At 35.9% G+C, this 19,147-nt stretch overlaps 1 protein-coding gene and 1 long non-coding RNA gene across 9 annotated transcripts in view; one reads left to right on the top strand and one right to left on the bottom strand.

Annotated features, from left to right (window-relative positions):
* Positions 1 to 19,147, top strand: part of LOC118199472 (uncharacterized) — a 254,071-nt gene that overhangs the window by 151,718 nt on the left and 83,206 nt on the right. The window lies entirely within an intron of this gene.
* Positions 1 to 19,147, bottom strand: part of LOC118199471 (uncharacterized) — a 224,560-nt gene that overhangs the window by 127,359 nt on the left and 78,054 nt on the right. For 3 of the 5 annotated variants that reach the window (XM_085823194.1, XM_085823192.1, XM_085823190.1), the window contains exons 1-2: positions 10,878 to 10,997; positions 7,997 to 8,139 (exon numbers count right to left, since the gene is read on the bottom strand). The exons of 1 other annotated variant lie outside the window; for it this stretch is intronic. In XM_085823194.1, coding sequence (XP_085679320.1) covers positions 7,997 to 8,125 — 129 coding nt within the window. In that variant the 5' untranslated portion in view covers positions 8,126 to 8,139; positions 10,878 to 10,997. Of the gene's footprint in view, positions 1 to 7,996; positions 8,140 to 10,877; positions 10,998 to 19,147 lie in introns of those variants that run through there. One more of the 5 variants, XM_085823191.1, reaches the window with a different exon arrangement.

Below are 19,147 nucleotides of genomic sequence, written 5' to 3'. Positions count from 1 at the left end.
TAAATTTCTTAATAAATTTTAATTTTTTATTTGCTTCATACGAATAGAGAATATTTGTTAAATTCATAGGTAAACATAATATATACACAATACGCATTTGTCTGATTACTGTAATTTGCGTCCCGTTGCACTGTTGCATTATGTATATTATCGCCTTGCTATATTTACATATATATATGTTATAATTTAATGCGTAGGAGGGATCGGAAACTGTAACACCTTGCAATCTTAGAGGGCTGAGTGGAAACACGAAAAGATGACGCTAACAAAAATGAATTTTGAAGAAGTCCGAATCTTAATATTTCACGCCATATAAGACCATCTCAGTTACATTTATACAGTCATAATACAATAATTTTTATATACAAAGGTTTTAAAATTAAGACGTAAGCATATAGGCGAGGTAAAGCAGCGCGGTGTTGGCAGAGCAGAAGTTAGGGAAGGGAAAAATGACGTAGTTATTGTGCTAAAACCTATTTATACTAAGTCTGATGCGCATACGTACAGCTAATCTGTGAATGGTTAATTTTAGGTTGTTATGTAACACGGAAGGATCTCGAATTTGGGAAAACAGATGAATTTAGACGAAGACCATAAAATCTAGAATAGTTAATTTTGAGGTCGTCAATTATTTCTTAAAGCAACCATCGTGTTTTGTTATATTTTACCATATGTATTGTACGTAAAGTGTCTGTTGTATATTTATGTTGCAAAGCTCTGCTGCGTTTTTATTTGTATTCCAGTAATTATGCTTATGCGTGAGAGAGTTAATTAAGTAGGACATCAAGTTTTCGGGCTGTAGTGATCCAGGGGACCCATTATTATTGTAAGCGGTGCAGGCAGAGGAACGATCAATGATTGATTTCCGAGTGAAATATCTAGTTCCACTGATATCTGTCATTAGGGTTATTTGAGTCATTAGGGTCTTCAATTGCTGTTAAAATAACACACTTAATAACGATTATTGGACGTACTAATACAACAAGAATCGATGAAATTTTTATGAATTTGAAGGACTAGTTTCGAAGGTATTCAAAACTTCGAAACTACTCCTGCAAATTTTATGAAAACTGCGCCGATTCTTCTTGCGTTAATATCTCTAATAAGTTTTCAGCTTTAGTTTCAATGCAGACAACACAGAATGATCCGTATTTCAGAACACCGCTGAAACTGATGACCAGCTGCTTCAGGGAAATCTATATAAACGGGGCTTGAAGCTAGAGGTCACCGTCTTATAGGAGAATTTCTGGGCTTATAAACCTCGGCTGGTTGAGATCTTTCCGACATCTGTAACAGGTGCGGCAGTGAAACAGGCGACTTGGCAACTACGAAAATAACATGTTACATTAGGAATCAGAAAACGGGAGTGCTGCCATCAAGACAGGTGACAGGTTAGAGCAGAATACGGACACCCGGACGGCTTTCGCAGACTAATCGGCTTTAGTTCGGACTCCGCCATGGTCTAACTTCCTACCTCTATGGACTCCGCAACTGTCTAGGGCAACACCCTCTCGGCGCCCCACGAGGGGTTTTATTGCAAAAAAAGTGGAGGTAGGATGACATGGCCGTATACTCCTACATATTATGCTTCGTTCAACATATAAAGGTACATACATACGCTGGGCGCTTGACTTACAATATTACAATACCGTTTCTCAACAGGCATTACAGCATACTTTGTTTCAGGTACATGAAGCCACCATGTGGCAACTACGTATTAGTGTAGTTGCCTTATGTATACATTGTTTGATACACACGTAATGATGCACATAACGCATAACGCACTTAATATACTGACACTGCTCAACAGTTTTATGGAATTTCAGTATTTTACGGCATTCCGTGTTGTATTGTACTGCAATACCAAATTTATAAAATACGCAATACTGGCTCGCAACACTAGTTCTGTTAAGTCGATAACACAAGTGAGTCATGCACATAAAGCTTTACAGGTCATTAAGTAGAACATGTCGCCCAACCAGGATAGTGGTTAGCGACGCTAACTGCCGTACCAAATAGCCCGGCTTCGAATCCTGGTGAAGGCATGAATATTTGCAAATATATATTGCCTGTGCGGCATGGGAGCACTCTAAATATGCGGCAAGCCATAAGTCCTCTCGAGAGGTTGACGATACGAAAAGAGGAGTGCAAAACCCTCGAATTTGGCTACCCGGGGTGCTCTCCTTCAAAATTTGTGGCGGAACTGAGCAAAGTCGTACAGTAACCTATATGGTGCTCAAGGCTGTCGCCAACGACAGGCGCAATCTTGACCCCTAGCCACGATGGATTTCGTGGACTTGCTCTGCTATCAGAGACCTGACCTGATGTTACTGTCGATCGGGTGGGATAAGCCACAAACAAGCAACAATACTTAAACCATAAAATTCAATTCAACAGCAATATCACAAAATATTTAAAACAGCATACCTTTAGAATTTCCGATACACAGTCTTGCACACTGGAGATATTTTTTTCCTTACAGTGTTGCCATTGCTGGCTTCGAAACCGTTGAGTTTGTTAATTAAAAATTCTTTAATGTTTGACAAAGTACGAAATCGATAATAAAACAAATTCCAAGTTCGGGCTTCCAGATGTCCAAATTTGAATGGAGGACTTCGTTACTCAGAATTGGATGTCTCTAGCTACCGTTGTTTTTTTCACAGTGCAAGAAACATAAATACATTCATGTAGATTCTTCGTTATTTAATTTCTTTAAATATTATGCAGGGCTCTAATATTGAGTGGCAACAATTTGAAAACTGAAACGGATATTTATAGTGAAACGACGCAAAAAGCCAAAACGAAATTAATAGCCCATCTGCAAATTGTCCCCCAAAACAAAAGTAAAACATAATTCCTATTGTCATCTTACGAAAATGACCTGTCAAGCCTTTGAAATTTTGTACTTTTGAAGATTTATCGTCGAAATGCAGTCAGAGCTAAAGTTAAATAATTTCGAATTGTTTATGTACCTTACATATCCGAAATTATTTTACTATTATTCATTTCAATTAAATGGGAAAAAGTGAAATGTCTGTGTTGCCTGCTTTCAGTAATAAGTAGTTCTTGATAGCATTACTTTGTGCATTAATTACTTTATGCATATTTTGCTTTGTGCCTTACTTTCTTACTTTGTGCATTAATTCTGCTGTTCTTAAGTATTGGGAAGCAAGATCAAGACTAATGGCTTAGTGGCCAAAATGTCTGGCATTTGGATAAATAAACTTTATGTATTACAAATTGCATGAATTCTTATTCGAATACTACCTATTTTATTATTCAGACATAGATCTACCAAAAAATAAGCCTTCCAGTTTACCGCAATGTAAACGAAAAGGCATATTAAATCAACAAAAGAGAAAAAGCATTGGTTTTGCGAAAATCTTCTGCCTAAGCGTAACACGCATCCTACAATGCAAACAAATGGATGCTAAATAAAGAAAAAAAATGGCTGTTACAGAGAAACTCAGCCATATTTATGGGCTCACTTCGAATGAACTCTAACGCACCTGGCCGCAGATGTCGTGAATGGAATGCCAGCTGAAGACTTACGTGACGTCATAACGCCTATATTTTCGTCACGCACATATACATGACTACGAAGACTACGAAATCTTGCGATCTCTACGAACATCTATCTCTACGGAGACTTGCATTCTCTTTGATATAAAACAGTGGATCATTTACGGCGATCATCTTCCTAAGACGATCCCTTTTGAAAGTGACCAGTAGTGCTGGGAAGAATATAAATAAGTGCACATCGTAAATTTATATCGTTGGTGAATAATATCACCGCGACTTTTTCCAAATGTTATAATGTTACCAAATTCTCTCCGAGAACTGGAAGCCCTTCTTTGTACGATGAACGGTTTGTTACTTTTTAGTGATGAACACTCGAAAGACTAAGTGTTCGTCACTAAAAAGTAACAAACAATAAAACTTAATAATATATACTATTTAGCAGTAAGTAATATTTAGAATGATTAAAAAAAGCCAAATAAAGAAACATTGAATTATTTTCGATGATAAAACCTTAGTTATTAACTGAATTGATGCTTACTAATTTACACAAATATTACGGTTGTAGAATCATGCGGTTAATTTGAAGTAGGAGACGTGAAAAAATACACTGCCCTCGCCGGGACTCGAACCTCCACCTCTCGAATACGCACGAATGTGCTAACTGTTACACCACGTAATCTAAGGAGGCTGAATTTTGTCAAATTTCGGATTTTGTGCCTGGCTGAACGGAGTGTTTTCTAACCGTTCATATAGTAAAGTAAATAAAGATCGGTACGTTCTACATGCAACCATTTCGCGTTAATGTAATCTCTTGCTTTTGGACGGACATGTTCATTCTAAGAAGCTAAACTTTTAGCGAAATATTCTGAAAACTGCCCGAAATATTTTATGTCAGTATTTGTGTTGAGGATGTAGAGTTGTAAAAGTAATGAAGATAAATTTTTTTCGAAACTTATCTGGTCACTAGAATACACTGGAAGCTAAATCGTACGAGAAAAGTGGGACTGGGAATTAGGGCACTCACTCGCCAAATCCCGGTGGTAAATAATCATCATCCACCACCTTTTAGTTCGGGCGCCACTCACTGACTACCAATAAGTATTTGGACACCTGTGATAGAAAAGAAAAACTAACTTTATTCAAAATCGATAGTTGGTACAGCCTCTACGAGAGGTAATTACAGCGTGGACCCTCCGGGGCATACTTTCCACAAGTCTTCGTATGACAGCTAGTGGTATTTTCTTCCCCTCGGCTTGGAGAAGACATAGAAGTTCCTTCACTGATTTTGTGTAGTGCACCCTTATAGTGGTAGTGCACCCCTGAATTCGGCGATGCAACTCGTCCCAGAGGTTCTCGATAGGGTTCAGGTCTGGACTCTGGGCAGGCCAGTCCATTGGATGAACTCCATTGGCACCATAACAAGCCTTGGTTAACGTCAAAATATGACAACTGGCATTGTCGTCCTGAAAGTAATAGGGGTCCAACCCGTAAAACTGCCAAAACGTAGGAAGCCCATTGCCATCCAAAATAGTGCAGTAGGCATCGGAGTTGAGCTTACCATGAATGGGGACCAAGGGTCCCAGCCCATACCAGGAGAAACACCCCCAGACCATAATTCCAACTCCGCCGAACTTGACTGTTGGCACAATGCATTCTGGCAGGAGACGTTCTCCAGGTAGACGCCAGACCCAGACCCTGCCATCTGACCGGTAAAGGGTGAATCTTGATTCGTCACTGCAAATAACCCGTTTCCACTGATCTACGGTCCAATTTCGATGTGCTTTGCACCACATTAACCGAGCAGCGCGGTTGGACTTTGTGATCAAAGGCTTATGGGCAGCAACACGACCATGAAAACCAAGCAGATATGCTTCCTTACGGATGGTATTCATTGAAACAATACAACAATACTCCCGGATGCCTGTTGAAACTTCTCGTGGATGAGGGCCATCGGTTGGGTGCGGTTGTTCCGAATTTCTCTGGACAGCACTCGTTGGTCTCTATCTCCCAGTTTCGTTGGTCTGCCGACTCGGGGCACATTCCGACAATCACCGCTCACCTTCCATTTCTTAAGCACATAGGCCACTGTCGATTTTGGGTACTTCAGATCGCTAGATATGTCCCTTAGGGATCGGCCACATTTGTGATACCCGATAATTATAACTTTCTCGAAATCAGAGAGCTCCGAACTGCGAGGCATCTTGCATGCGACTGAAGCCGATGCTGTTTCCTACACGATATATACCGGCGGAGTCCGTGATGTACCTTAGGACCGCAGATATCGTCATTTGCATAGGTGTCCAAATACTTATTGGTAGTCAGTGCTGTACAGTCATTAAATTAATTTCAAGCAAGAGACGTGATAAAAAGCGCAGTGCCCTAACCGGGACTCGAACCTGGACCTCTCGCATACGCCTCGAGTGTCTTAACCGTTACACCACGAAGGCATGCAGAAAGGATTGAGAAAATACCATATGTTTGCACGTTTTGCAAATTTTTATGTGAATGACATCTAATGGGATATGCCTCGTGCATAAAGATGTACTTACAGTCATTTAGTTTGACGAAATATTTTTGATAAGCACAGCAACTAAATTGGCACAACCGGTGAGCCTGCTCTTGAACAATCCTACTTGTGCCTTTCACCTTTTTAAAATATCTTTGAAGTATTTAAGATAAGTGACGACGTGTTCGCAGGACAAGTTAAAGAAGAATGCAAAAATTTCACTATTAAACTTAGGTTAACACACTTTTTAGCCTAAAGGAGAAATTTGCTCAGAAGCGCTATTAATTTCGTTTCGGCATTTTGCGTCGATTCACTATAAACGGCGAATCATTTTTCAAATTGTTGCCACCCAATGTTAGAGCCTTGTATTATATTTAAAGAAATCAAATAAGGAAGAATCTCCATAAATGTAGGTATGTTTCTCGCATTGTGAAAAAACAACGGTACCTAGAGCCATCCAATTCTGAATGACGTATGTCTCCATCCGAATATGGGCATCTGGAAGCTCGAATTTGGAATTTGTTTTATTATCGCTTTCATATTTTCTAAAGCATTTATCAATTTTTGAATAAGAGACTCAACGATTTCGGAGCGAGCAATGGTATCACTGTACGGAAAAAAAAAAAATCTATCTCCAGCTTGCAAGACTGTATCGGTAACTCTAAAGAAGATATGCTCTTTTTAAATTATTTTGTGATATTGTTGTTGAATTGAATTTTATGATTTAAGTGCGAAGAACATGATATTTAATAAATAAAGGTAACAACACACAAAACGTTAAAAATTGCCCCTTTGGGCGTGATATAATTTTTTTTTTTTTTAAATTCCTATTAATGAAGGACTTTGTTTGCAAATTTTGCCGTTATTATTGGTTTGAAGAATTTTTTTTTTTTTCATTATAAAGTAAGTATATATGTCGTGAGCAATTATGTAAGGATCACATAACAAGGATTAATTTTGAAATGGTGAGGATCGGTTATTTTTAGGACAAAAAGAGGGATAACTAAACGGAATAGATGACATAAGGGGCCATTACAAAGTAATATTAAGTTTTGATTAATTTTTACATATTATTTGTCTTACATGTGTTATATGGGAACACTCTCTCAGAAAATTACCGTCAATTCCAGATGATTTTGGTTTTTTGCGGAGTTGGTTCTTTAGAGAGCTAATGTTCAATACCGATGCTTATATATTTATGTTTCAAAAAGGAATAATCAGTTTCAGAGATCGTTATCATAAGAAATTCAGTTTAATATTAAAGCAATTTATTCGATGCTGTACATTCTTATACAGCAGAAGTTTGGAACTACTATAAACCTCGAGGCGACACCTTCCTCAGACTCCCACCTCCGAAAGTGATTCCTGTTTCTGGGAACGTAAATTGTTGTTGTTGACTATTGCTGACTCGCTTGGGGTATAGTCAGCCCAAGCCCACGAAATTCCTCGTGGCAAGGAGTGCAAGATACGCCTGTCGTTGGCAACAGCCTCGAGTATCTTACAGGTGACAATGCGATTTAGCTCATTTCCGCCCTCCAGTTTTGATGGAGAGCACCCCGGAGGATGGGTCCGAGGGTCTCCCATCCCCCCTCTTCTCCTACCACCAACCTCTGAAGAGGACTTTATTTAGAGTGCCCCCATGCCGCACGGACACTATACTTTTAACAAACATCCGTGCCTTCTCCGGGATTCGAACCTGGGCCCTTCGGCACGGCATTCAGCGACCCTAATCACTATACCGGTTGGGCAACGGAGAACATAAATAAACATCAGTATTGAACATAAGATGTCTTAGAAGGGACCCATCACTAAAGAACAGAATAATTTGATACCACTCATGGCCGTCTTAAAGAGGGTTCACTGCATTTATCTATAATTCATAAGTCAAAACACACAACTTAAAATTAAATGTCTGCATATATAGGAAACGAGAGAATAATAATAATAATATTTTAAAATTTAAATTACCAGAAATTCTGCATTGAAATTCCTTGTGGTAAATTCTAATTCAATGTGTTTCAGCTTACTCTCAACGGCTCTAGGAATTTCCGCCGCCGCCATTTTATCGTCGCTTTCCGTCGAAGGCTGATTCGCCATGAGCCATTTCCCACCTACCAGTAATAAAATACATAATAAAGGTTGCTTATATAATTGCTTCTTTACAAATATGGGATATAAAGAAATTATGCAGAGTTAGAAAATTATGTCAGTATCAAATAAACAAAATAGTCGCATTTCGTAATTACGGGCTAATCTTTTGAGATGTTCCGTTATATCATCGTTTTTTTAAATTATGTAAATAACAGTGTTTACACGAGTCGTCAAAATTTCTCGAAATTTTACTCAGCCAGTTCAGAGAAATCCTTCATGCAAGCAGGAAAGTCACATTTTTTTATAACATCTCAATTTAAAATAAAATTACTTTGAATCTTGTTAGCAAATTACTATTTTACAATTAATCAATATAAAGATAGATATACTAATACTTAGCGGCATATCTGTATAAATTTGTATACAGAAACATTTTATATATTAATCAAAAGGTTTTTGATATGAGGAATTTTCTGAAATGTGAATGTTAACAAACCATATGGCTCATTAAACGGCTAAAGTTTAGAGAGATGTTTAACCAGAACTTGGGTTGTAGAGCAAATTTTTGCATGCAGTTTTTTTCTAAGCGCTTGCAAAAAATCGAATTTTAATATAAAATTAAAAACAAAATTCAGTTTTTGAAGTTATATTAAGAAAAATTAATTATTATCTTAAAATGCATTCAAAATTCATTTTGAAATCTCAATATAATTTACTTTTTTATTACGAGAGTTGTATTATATTATGTTTAATTTTAATATTTTGTTTTATTTCATTATCATAGATATTATTTTTATAAATATTTCTTCTTTCCTTAACTCTAAATGCTTTTAGTGATTGATTTGAATTTTAACTAAATGCTGCTTATCATGAATGAATTTATTATTTTAGTATATTTTAGTAATTCTAGAAAATGTATTTAATTACAAAAGCTTTTTTTTTTTAAAATTTAAGCCAGCGCCAGATGTGTACAATATGAAAATGAAACAGATATATCATATAGGCATATAAAAAAATAATATAGGCGTTTGGCCGACGGCGAACTAACCCAAATGTGAAATGACATGACGGCGAAGTGGTGACGGCGGCGACGAATAGTCCCATTCCTAGTCTCGAACTACGCTTGCTTTCAGATCGTCGACAGAGAGTTATGACTCATGAAGAATTATTTACGCAGGCCTTTATTAGTTAAATTCGTATAATTATTTTCTTTCTTTTTTATTTTTAAAATTTTCCATTTATTAGGATGATATCTAGAGAAAATAAGAATACAAATTACAATGGAAGCTCTCTTAGACGATGATCAGATATTTTTAGTATCAATGAAAGTGGTCGTTATAGAGAGGTGATGTTCAACACCGATGTTAATTTATGTTCTGAAAATCGTTGTCGAAGGTGGTCAACACGAGAGGTTTCGTCGTGTGTACGAAGTAAAAGCAATTATGACGGAATAAAAATGATCATTGCAGGATTAATGTACGAAATTATGCTAAAAGAGATGTTTCTATTTATAAAGTATAAATTGTTTGGTTTATTCTAATGTAGCATTTGTTATTTTAAATTACCTCGTGTGATCGGAGGACACCTACTTTAAACATTGTAGACAGATTAGGTAAATTTGCAGCAGGAGACGTGATAAATGTACAATGCCCTCGCCGGGATTCCAACCTGGACCTCTCGAATACGAGCCGCGTGTGCTAACCGTTACACCACGAAGGTGTGCAGAAAGGAGGGTCAAAATATATTTTAAAAAATTGAATAATAATAGTTTAAAGATTTAAAAATTAGGAAAAAAGACACAAATGGAAACAAAAATGGAAACCCTATTTACTGATTTCACCGAGTGTGTTTGGAATGTATGTTTATCTGTTTTACGTGTTATGATTTTATTTCTTTTATAATCCGTTTTTTCTTTTGAGTTTTTTATGCTTGTTCTGCGAGATCGTAAGATCTGAACTTATTACCTTATATACTCCCCGTTTTAAGGGGCGACTGGGGATAAGGAGACCCAATCGCCAAATCCTGATGTTTCGGGCGCCACTGTAGAAACATTGCTCATTTTTCATGTCCCATGCTTCAAAATAACCTAATATCTCTACAGTCGCCACTGTAAAGACATTAGATTATTTTGCAATTGGAAACGTAACAAATGTGCAATCCCCTCGCGGGACTCGAACCTGGACCTCTCGAATACGCCCAGAGTGTGCTACCGTTACACCACGAAGGCATGCGGGAATGAGAGAAAAAATACCTTATAACATTCATATCAACTTGAAATAATACTTATCACACGAACATTTCAATATTCATTCCCATTTATAAAATTGTAAAGTTTCTTCGTTGTTTTCAAGAGTTAGACTTTTTCAGTCTTTTTTTTTTTTTTTTTTTTTTTTTTTTTTTTAATTTTGTGAGAAATGTTACGCAGATTTATTCATAAATTATCTTTCATCGTGTAATAATATTTAATTTTTTACAAAAATTTTGTAGCTAATGTTTATTATTTTTCTTGATATTAACTTCCTAAAATTCCTAAAATGCAGCTTTATAATAATAATAAATCTTCTTTTATACCATAGTTATAGAACCAGTCCGTTCAAAGTTTCAATTTTGATCTGACAAAATGTTTTAAAATATAATTTCAGCAACATATTCCAGCTCACGAATTTAAAATCCCATTAAAAAAATTAAAACATTAAAGCAAAAACGTTAAAAAGCAAACATAGCATTTGAAGTAAATAGGATCTCAAATTATACATACTCGAGTTATTACGAAGTTATCTGAAGAATAAAAAATAATACAATAAATTTCTGGTATTTCAATCCTAATGCAAACAAGTTTTCCGCTGACCGTTCTGCAGTCATTAAAATTTCTTCGTAAATGATGAATCTTCAAATATCTAATCAAACTATCGACTCTTATCAAACTTTGGACATTTAATCATCGCGAAATATCTTCAATATCATTGCCTTTTCCCTTTTGGCATGCAAATGAAGTCGACTACGCTCTTTACGTCAATAATCCAATGAAGCAATGGAATTCAAAGCGACGGAAATATAGTTATTAGCCCAAAGACGAACTGCGTGTGGCTAATCCGAAGGTTGCGAGTAAAAAAATATACGTTGTATATCAAATTGGAAAGCTTAATGAAAAAATTCCTTTTATTTTTTTCAAAAAGAAACATTATATATTTCGATCTCCGATAATGATAATAGTAAAAAAAAAAAAACTCTTTATTTTCAAATCTACACTTGTGGTTAATGCCGTGACAGCATGCAATTTAGTAAGATTATGCACCAAAAATTAATTTAGTTGAAGAGATAACAGCTAGTGAGTTCTGATATGAATTCCATTTGCGTGAGTGGGAAATTTTCTTTCGTAGCTGAAAATAAAAGGAATAGGACGTATTCTGCCCCCGTTTTGAGAAATTTCTCAAAGGTTAAAGGTTATTGGACTTTGCAAAGAAAATCTTTTGTGTCAAAAATTAATATTTTTTACTATTAACGGAAATTTGAAACGTGTTGGGCCAAATTCAAAATTACTTTTTTGTTATTTGTTTCTTTAAAACGTTGACTGTATATATATTTTATTTAGAATAAAATAGAAGGCTTAAATACGACATATTGATCACGGAAACGGATGTAATATTACAAAAGTTTAGAGAAAATAGGAGAATAAATTTTAAACGCGAAACACACTTTTATTTAAATTTTAAAGAAGTGTGACTGTGTCCTAACGATTTATAAAGTTACGAATACCGCCTAACCGGTACAGTAGTTCGCATCGCTGACTGGTGTGCCGAAGGTCCCGGCTTCGAATCCCGTAGAAGGCATGTATGTTTGTAAATGTATAGTATCCGTGCGGCATGGGGACACTCTAAATATGCATTGAGCCGAAAGTCATCTCGAGAGGTTAGTGGTAAGAGAAAATGGGGTGGAAGACCTTTAGACCCGTCTCCTCCGGGTTGCTCTCCATCAAATTTAGGGGCAGAACTAAGCTAAATCGCACTGTCACCTGTATGGTGCTTCAGGCTGTTGCCAACCACAGGCGTAAATTTGCGCTCCTTGCCACGAGGAATTTCGTAGGCTTGGGCTAACGATAGGTCAGACAAGTGAGCATTAGCAACAACAACAAAACAAAATTATGAATTATGCAGTGCCGTACACAGAGATTTAAAGCTTGTAGAGTCATTATGTTATTTTAAGCAGGAGCCATGAAAAATGTGCAAAGCTCTCGTCGGGACTCGAACCCTGGACCTCCCGAATACGTTATTGATGTGTTTTCAATTACACTACGAGGCCATGCAGAAAGGAGGGAGAAAATACCTTATATACTTCCCCTTTTAAACAATGACCGGGGATCAGGGGACTCAATCGCCAAATATGATGAATTATCATCCACCATCACTGGTGACGAATTATCGTCCACCACCTTTTTAGTTCGGGCACTACTTGTCTTTTGGAATTTCTCAAAACAGGAAATCGAAAAAATTCGCATTGCCCTCGCTGGGATTCGAACTCTGGACCTCTCGAAAACGCGTCGAGTATGCTTCCATTACAGCGCGAAAGCATGCGGAAAGAAAGGAGAAAATACCTTATAACATAGCTTAGAATGTACTCCACGAAGGCATTCCTCGCCTTAGGCAGGTAGCCCTCGTGTACTTGTAAATAAATAAACCACATCCAACCTTCAGATGGTTAAATTTTAAGAAAATTGTTTATTCATGCACTATAAATTAATACTATAAGAGTTTAAAAAGATTAACTGTTAGCTTTTTATGTAATTAAATTAGAAATAATTTTTATTTGAAAAATACCTGAATGCATAAAATATCCACAAAACTGAACGGAGCAGGTAAGAAGCATAATAAAAGTTATCAGCGCTTCTTAAAAGCGGAAAATAATAATAAATTTTTTTAATAAGTAAATAATAAATAAATTAAAAAAAATCTGAAATGTTTCAGATTTTAAATAACGCCCAAAGGGGCTTTTTTTTTTTAACGTTTGTGTGTTACCTTTTTTTTTTAAATAAAACTTAGTTCAATAGCAATGTCGCAAAATAATTTTAAAATGAGCCTATCTTTAGAATTTCTGATACACAGTTCGACGCGCTGGAAATAAAAAGTTCCCCTCCCCCCCGTAGAGTGTTGCCATGGCTCGCTTTTAAATCGTTGAGTTTGTTACTCAAAAATTCGTTAAAGTTTTACAAAATATGAAATCGATCATAAAGCAGATTCCAAATTTGGGATTTCAGATGCCCATATTCGCAGCAGAATTACGTAATTCCAAATTGGATGGCTCTTGATACCGTTGTTTTATCACAATGCGAGAAATATACATACATTTATGCAGATTTTTTATTATTTAATTTCTTCAAATATAATGCAAGACTCTTCTTAACATTTTGTGGCAACAGTTTGAAAAGTGAACCAACATTTATAGGAGTCCGACGCAAAATGCAAAAACGAAAGTAATAGTCCTTCGAGACTCAAATCCCTTTGGACTAATAAAATAAAATTAAAAAAAAAACACCGAAAGCTTTCAAATTTTATATGGGGGCGTTTTTTCACGGGGGCAAAACCGGATTTGAAAAGTGATACAGGCATTCAAAGTCTTTCGACGCAAAACACCGTTAGACATTGTTGCATCTTTGCGTTGCCACGAATTGTTGATTGCCGTAAATTGTGAGCCATCTCAGAAAACTGAACATTGATGTAATGAACATGTGACTATGTCTTCGGACTGTGACTATATCTTCGGGCATGTGACTATGCCTTCAAAAGATTGGAAAAAAAAATATAAAACCGCATGCCAACACTTACGCAACCAAAAAAGGGTGGTGCACAACTAGATGTTATGGAACTATAAATAAAAAATTTCGAAGTTCTACGGCTACTAGTTTTTGAGTTATGCGAGATCTATACATAAGTAAGTATGCACATACAAGTCGTCACGAAAAAAAATCCCTTTCGAATCCATTTTACAATCCGTTTTGGAAAAAAAGAGACCTTCATTCTATCCTCACGTACAAATGGCGCGAAAAAACGTCGTTCAGATGGATTCGAGAGAGGTTTAAATGGATATTTTTGTTGGAGTATGATACCCGAAATTTTTTGCGATTACAGTACTTCCTTTACCTCGTGCAAGGAAGTAAGAGATTCTGAAGTACTTTAAAACAGAATTTTTTCGATAATGATTTTGAAATCCTTCTCAATAATTTCCTTATGCAACGCTAACCAAATATCTCCTCAATTTTTATTGATAAATGTTTCTATATATGCCGCTTCAATGTCAATCTGAGTTAGGATTTTGTTTACGGGTCCTTAGAATGATCTTTCTTCGATTTTAAATTGTTCTCAATTTCGTATTATTCGTACAATTCGAGGAGGATCTACACGGATTTAGATAACCACAAACACGATTCTTTCATCCCTAGATTTATTTTCTTAAACTTAAAAAAAAAAAAAAAAAAAAAAAGTCGCTACGTAAAGCTGTCATGTGAAACGAAAGTATTTTGTTTCTAAACAATTGTATCTAGGGCACTGTTTTCAAGTTCGCGTGGAAACGAACATGCCCACAACCGCGACGTATTTTTGAAAACTCGATTCCCAGTGCTCTTTGCTCGATTGCATCCCACACAACTAACTGTGTTTCCAAGAGCTATCTGGTATTGTGGTAGACAGCTGCGTCAATGTCGTTCGTTATTAATAAGCGAACCACGAAGAGTCGTAGACTTTTGTTTGAAGAGCTGTACTGAGTGCAGTCGATTCCCACGATGGAGACGGGAATAAACTTGGAACGTGACGACCGAGCACGTTGTTCCAGACGTTTCAGTTTTCAAATTCTTCACTTGTGTTTGTGGACGCTTCTGCTGTGAAACTTGCCATGGATTTGAAATATCGACATACTCATCCTGACGACTTTTATCGATATTTGTATTTCCAGTAACAGTAGACGTAAACTGATGTAATTTCATCCTCCACTTAAAATGGCTTGCTTTTGAAACACTCTTAATAACGAAATTTTTTATTTTTTGTATTCAGTACCACTTTATGCAAATTTTTATATTCCACGATATACTTAATAACATTGTAAGGTATATCCTAATTTCATGACAGTTAATTTAAGCACCGTACCTGTCTCTTCTAGTTTCAGCTTACAATATCTTACCAGAATGAGTTTTTAGAATCGCGTTCAATGCAAATGAGAAGTACAATAGTATTTAAGTCGACATTCCGCTGACTTCGAGAGAAAGAGAGAGTTAGCAAAACCTGAATAGCGTGCGTTTGCCTTTTGCTACGTCTCTCTAATTGTTACTATAACTGCCCTTGATAGCTTCGCTAGCTTATTTAATATTACTGGCCAACTAGTTTAGAATTTCTGTTAGCTTCGGCTAAATCTCTTTAGTTAGTCATTAGTTAGTTCTTATTTCTTACATTTTTGATTTTAAGTTCAAGTGGAGGCTTTGTTGTACGCCCTGTGAAAGGGGCCGTCTGTGAATCTTTATTTTGAGCAATAAAGGGTAATTAACACTTCTTGAGTTTACGTTTCTGCTCTTGTACTTAGTAGTTAGTTCACTAGATTCCTCGACACTTAGTTTTACAGAATAAGAGGCAGGAACATTACGAGAGTGATGAAATATATTTAACAAAAAATACAGAATAGATTTTTATATCAATAAGCAGAATATTGAAAGTTATAATAACCTAGAATTTTAAGTGGAAGATAGATCGCTGTGGAGGTAATATATAGGGTGTTTATAAAGTCCCGGACCCATTTTGATGTTTAATAACTCATATAATAATGAAGATATAAACAAACTTAGGGCATTTATTGATGGAATAACTTATATATTTTCCTTTTCAGGTTTGAATATCTCTACTTTTGTAAATATCGTCTGCGCGTGTGGTTAATTTCAGATAATTTCATTTTCCAGTCTAAATATCTTACTTTTCTAAATATCGTCTGCTTATTAATTGCATTTTTCTCTCTTGTTTTTGCCATCTTTCTGGCATTGTTGATCGCCATAATGTGCGCATATGGGGATCTGAATGAATACCGTGAAGCACAAAGGGATTCCCCAAAGGTTAATGTGTGGTGTGGACTAATGCACGACCGAGTCATTGGGCCTTTCTTTTTTTTTTATAGAAAAGACGGTCTCATCAGTCGTATACTTAAACATGTTGGAAAACTTCGTATTTCCACAACTAGAAGAGCTTCAGCCACATGTCTTTTTGCAACAAGATGGTGCACTACCTCATTGGGGTACAATCGTTCGTAGTTCTTTGAATGACCATTTTACAGGAAGATGGATTGGGCGAGGAGGTCCAATTCCTTGGCCACCCAGACCATATATAACGACATTGATATAACATTGATATAACGCCGCTGGATTTTTTCCTTTGGGGATTTGTAAAGGACAACGTTTACAGGAGGAGAGTGTCGAACATGGATGACCTGAAAGTCAAAATGCCTCTGTGGATGCCGACATGCTTGCCGGTACCTGGCGTGAAATTGAATATCGACTTGATATTCTCCCTGCGACGAAGGGGGTACACGTGAAAGTTCATTGACAAGGGTCATGAAACGTTTTGAGTCTATCTAACCATTTATGTTGTTAATTTTAATCTATCTTTATTATTTTATGAGTTATTAAACATCAAAATGGGTCTAGGACTTTATAAACATCCTGTAATATAAATACTTTTCTTCGTTATCTTCCTTCGTTACTCTGAGAAAATATTATGAAACAAATAAACAAACACACACAAAAAAGGTGGGGAAGGTTAAACAAAGAAAAAAAAAAGAGAAAGAAATTACAATATTAATTGTATTCATTCATTCTTTTATTTATGTTACTTATGATGTTTATGCACACTGTTCTTCAAACAATCTTTTCAAATTCAGTTCGATTAAAAATAAACTTAAAAAAATGACAAAATATATTTTAAAACAATCTGAAAGGTTTCAGATTTTAAATTACGTCCAAATGGGCGATTTTTTAATATTTTGTGTGTTTACCTTTATTTACTAAATGTCACGATTTTCGCACTTAAACCATAAAATTCAGATCAAGAGCAATATCGCAAAATAATTTTAAAATGAGCATAGCTTTAGAATTTCCGATACACAGTCTCACGCTGAAGATAAAAATGTTTTTTCTGTACAATGTTGCCATTGCTCGTTTTGAAATCCTTGAGTCTGTTAATCAAAATTTTCTTAAAGTTTTAAAAATATGAAATCGATGATAAAACGAATTCCAAATTTCAAGTTTGGGCTTCCAGATGCCATATTGGCAAGAGGATTACGTCATTCAAAATTGGATGGCTCTAGGTATCGTTGTTTTATCCAGTGCGTGTGTGTGTGTGGTTATGGCAAGGCCTCGAGGGCTATCTGCTTGAGGGGAGGGATGCCTTCGTGGAGGACTTCCTAAGGGAAACTGGCTCGTATACACGTTACACATGGGGAAAACCACGAAAACGCCCATGCAGCCAGCCCGTTCGCGGGATTCGAACCTCGAACCGAACTACCAGTGTTCAGCGACTTTACCGCTCGGCCGCTGGTGGGCCCCTTATCCAGTGCGAGAAACATACATTTAGGTAGATTCTTCATTATTTAATTTCTTTAAATACAATACAGGACGACAGTATTTGGTGGCAACAATTTGAAAAGTGAAACAACACTTGTAGTGAATCAACGTAAAATGCCAAAACGAAATTAATAGTCATTCTGGGCAAATTTGTCCCTCTGGACTAATAAAGCTAATTAATTAAAATGAACCAATTAAAATTTGTTAAAAAAACATGATTTTAAATATTCACAAAATCAAACGTTCCTATGACAGATTAAGAATATATTTATTAATTATTTTTATTATTAATATTACCTCCTTAATATTATCACAAACCTGATTCCTTAATGAAAAAAAATTGTTCTTTTTTAAACAGAATTGATTTATTAAATTATTGTGTGCCTTTTTTACTTCCTTGTACGAAGTAAAAAGGAAGTGTTGTAATCGCGAAAAATTTCGGGTATCATATTTCAACGAAAATATCCATTTTGACCGCTATCGAATGCAATTTAACGATGTTTTTGCGTGACATCTGTACGCAAGGGCAGACTAAAGGATTCTTTTTCCCCAAAAGAATTATAAAATTGATTTAAAATGGATTCAGATGAGATTTTTTGTGGTGTCTGTACGTACCTACGTATGTATCTCGCATAACCCAAAAACGAGTAGCAGCAGAACTTTGAAATTTTGTATAGCATGTTGTTGTGCACCTCCCGTTTTGGTGGCCGCACGAAAAGTATATAAATATATATACACCCACTCTGTTATTCGGCTTGGTGAGATCAGTGCTTTCACTTAACACTCGACAAAAACACTCTGAAGTTGAAGAGCTGGAAATTTTCCCTGAAATACGATACCCGAAATATTTTGCGATTAGAAAACTTCGTATTTACTTCGTACAAGGAAGTAAAATGCAAATGCACAAAGTCAATAAGTCAAGAACAGTTTAAAATTTACTCTGTCTTTCTCTAAGTTAAAATATGACATTTCTGCGCTTTCGAGGGGAATTTCCTAACTTTTCCTCTTACTAACGTTATTATTATGCTTATTTATTAATACTTTTTCTACAATTTCTGTCATGGAAGTTAAGTGTTGCGTAATTTAAAACGTCCTTGATCCTTGATGGCATAAACAAGCTTTAGGAGAGATGAATATGCAAAAATTCCATCTTTCTAACTCCAGACACGTAATACTATTTAGTTTCATTCTTTTTGCTATTCAGTTATTTAACCATTTGAATTTGAATTACTTTCAGGGTCTTGCTTCAGAAAAAGCGCTATTTTTTTTTACAACAGCCGGAAGTTATTCAAATGTATCTGTTACACTAAAATTTATTTTAATAATGTCTCAAATATGGCTACCAATTATCCTAATTCTCTTTTAAAAAAAGGAAAACTGTTTAATGCTTGTCTTAAAATGAAACTACCGGACATTGGTCTTCTGTGGAAGTGGTTGACTTG

This window comes from Stegodyphus dumicola, chromosome 9 (assembly GCF_044657685.1).
Source record: "Stegodyphus dumicola isolate Sdum_Otavi_A_Nest chromosome 9, ASM4465768v1".
Taxonomy (NCBI): Eukaryota; Metazoa; Arthropoda; class Arachnida; order Araneae; family Eresidae; genus Stegodyphus; species Stegodyphus dumicola.
This window is presented reverse-complemented; position numbering and strand designations above follow the sequence as displayed.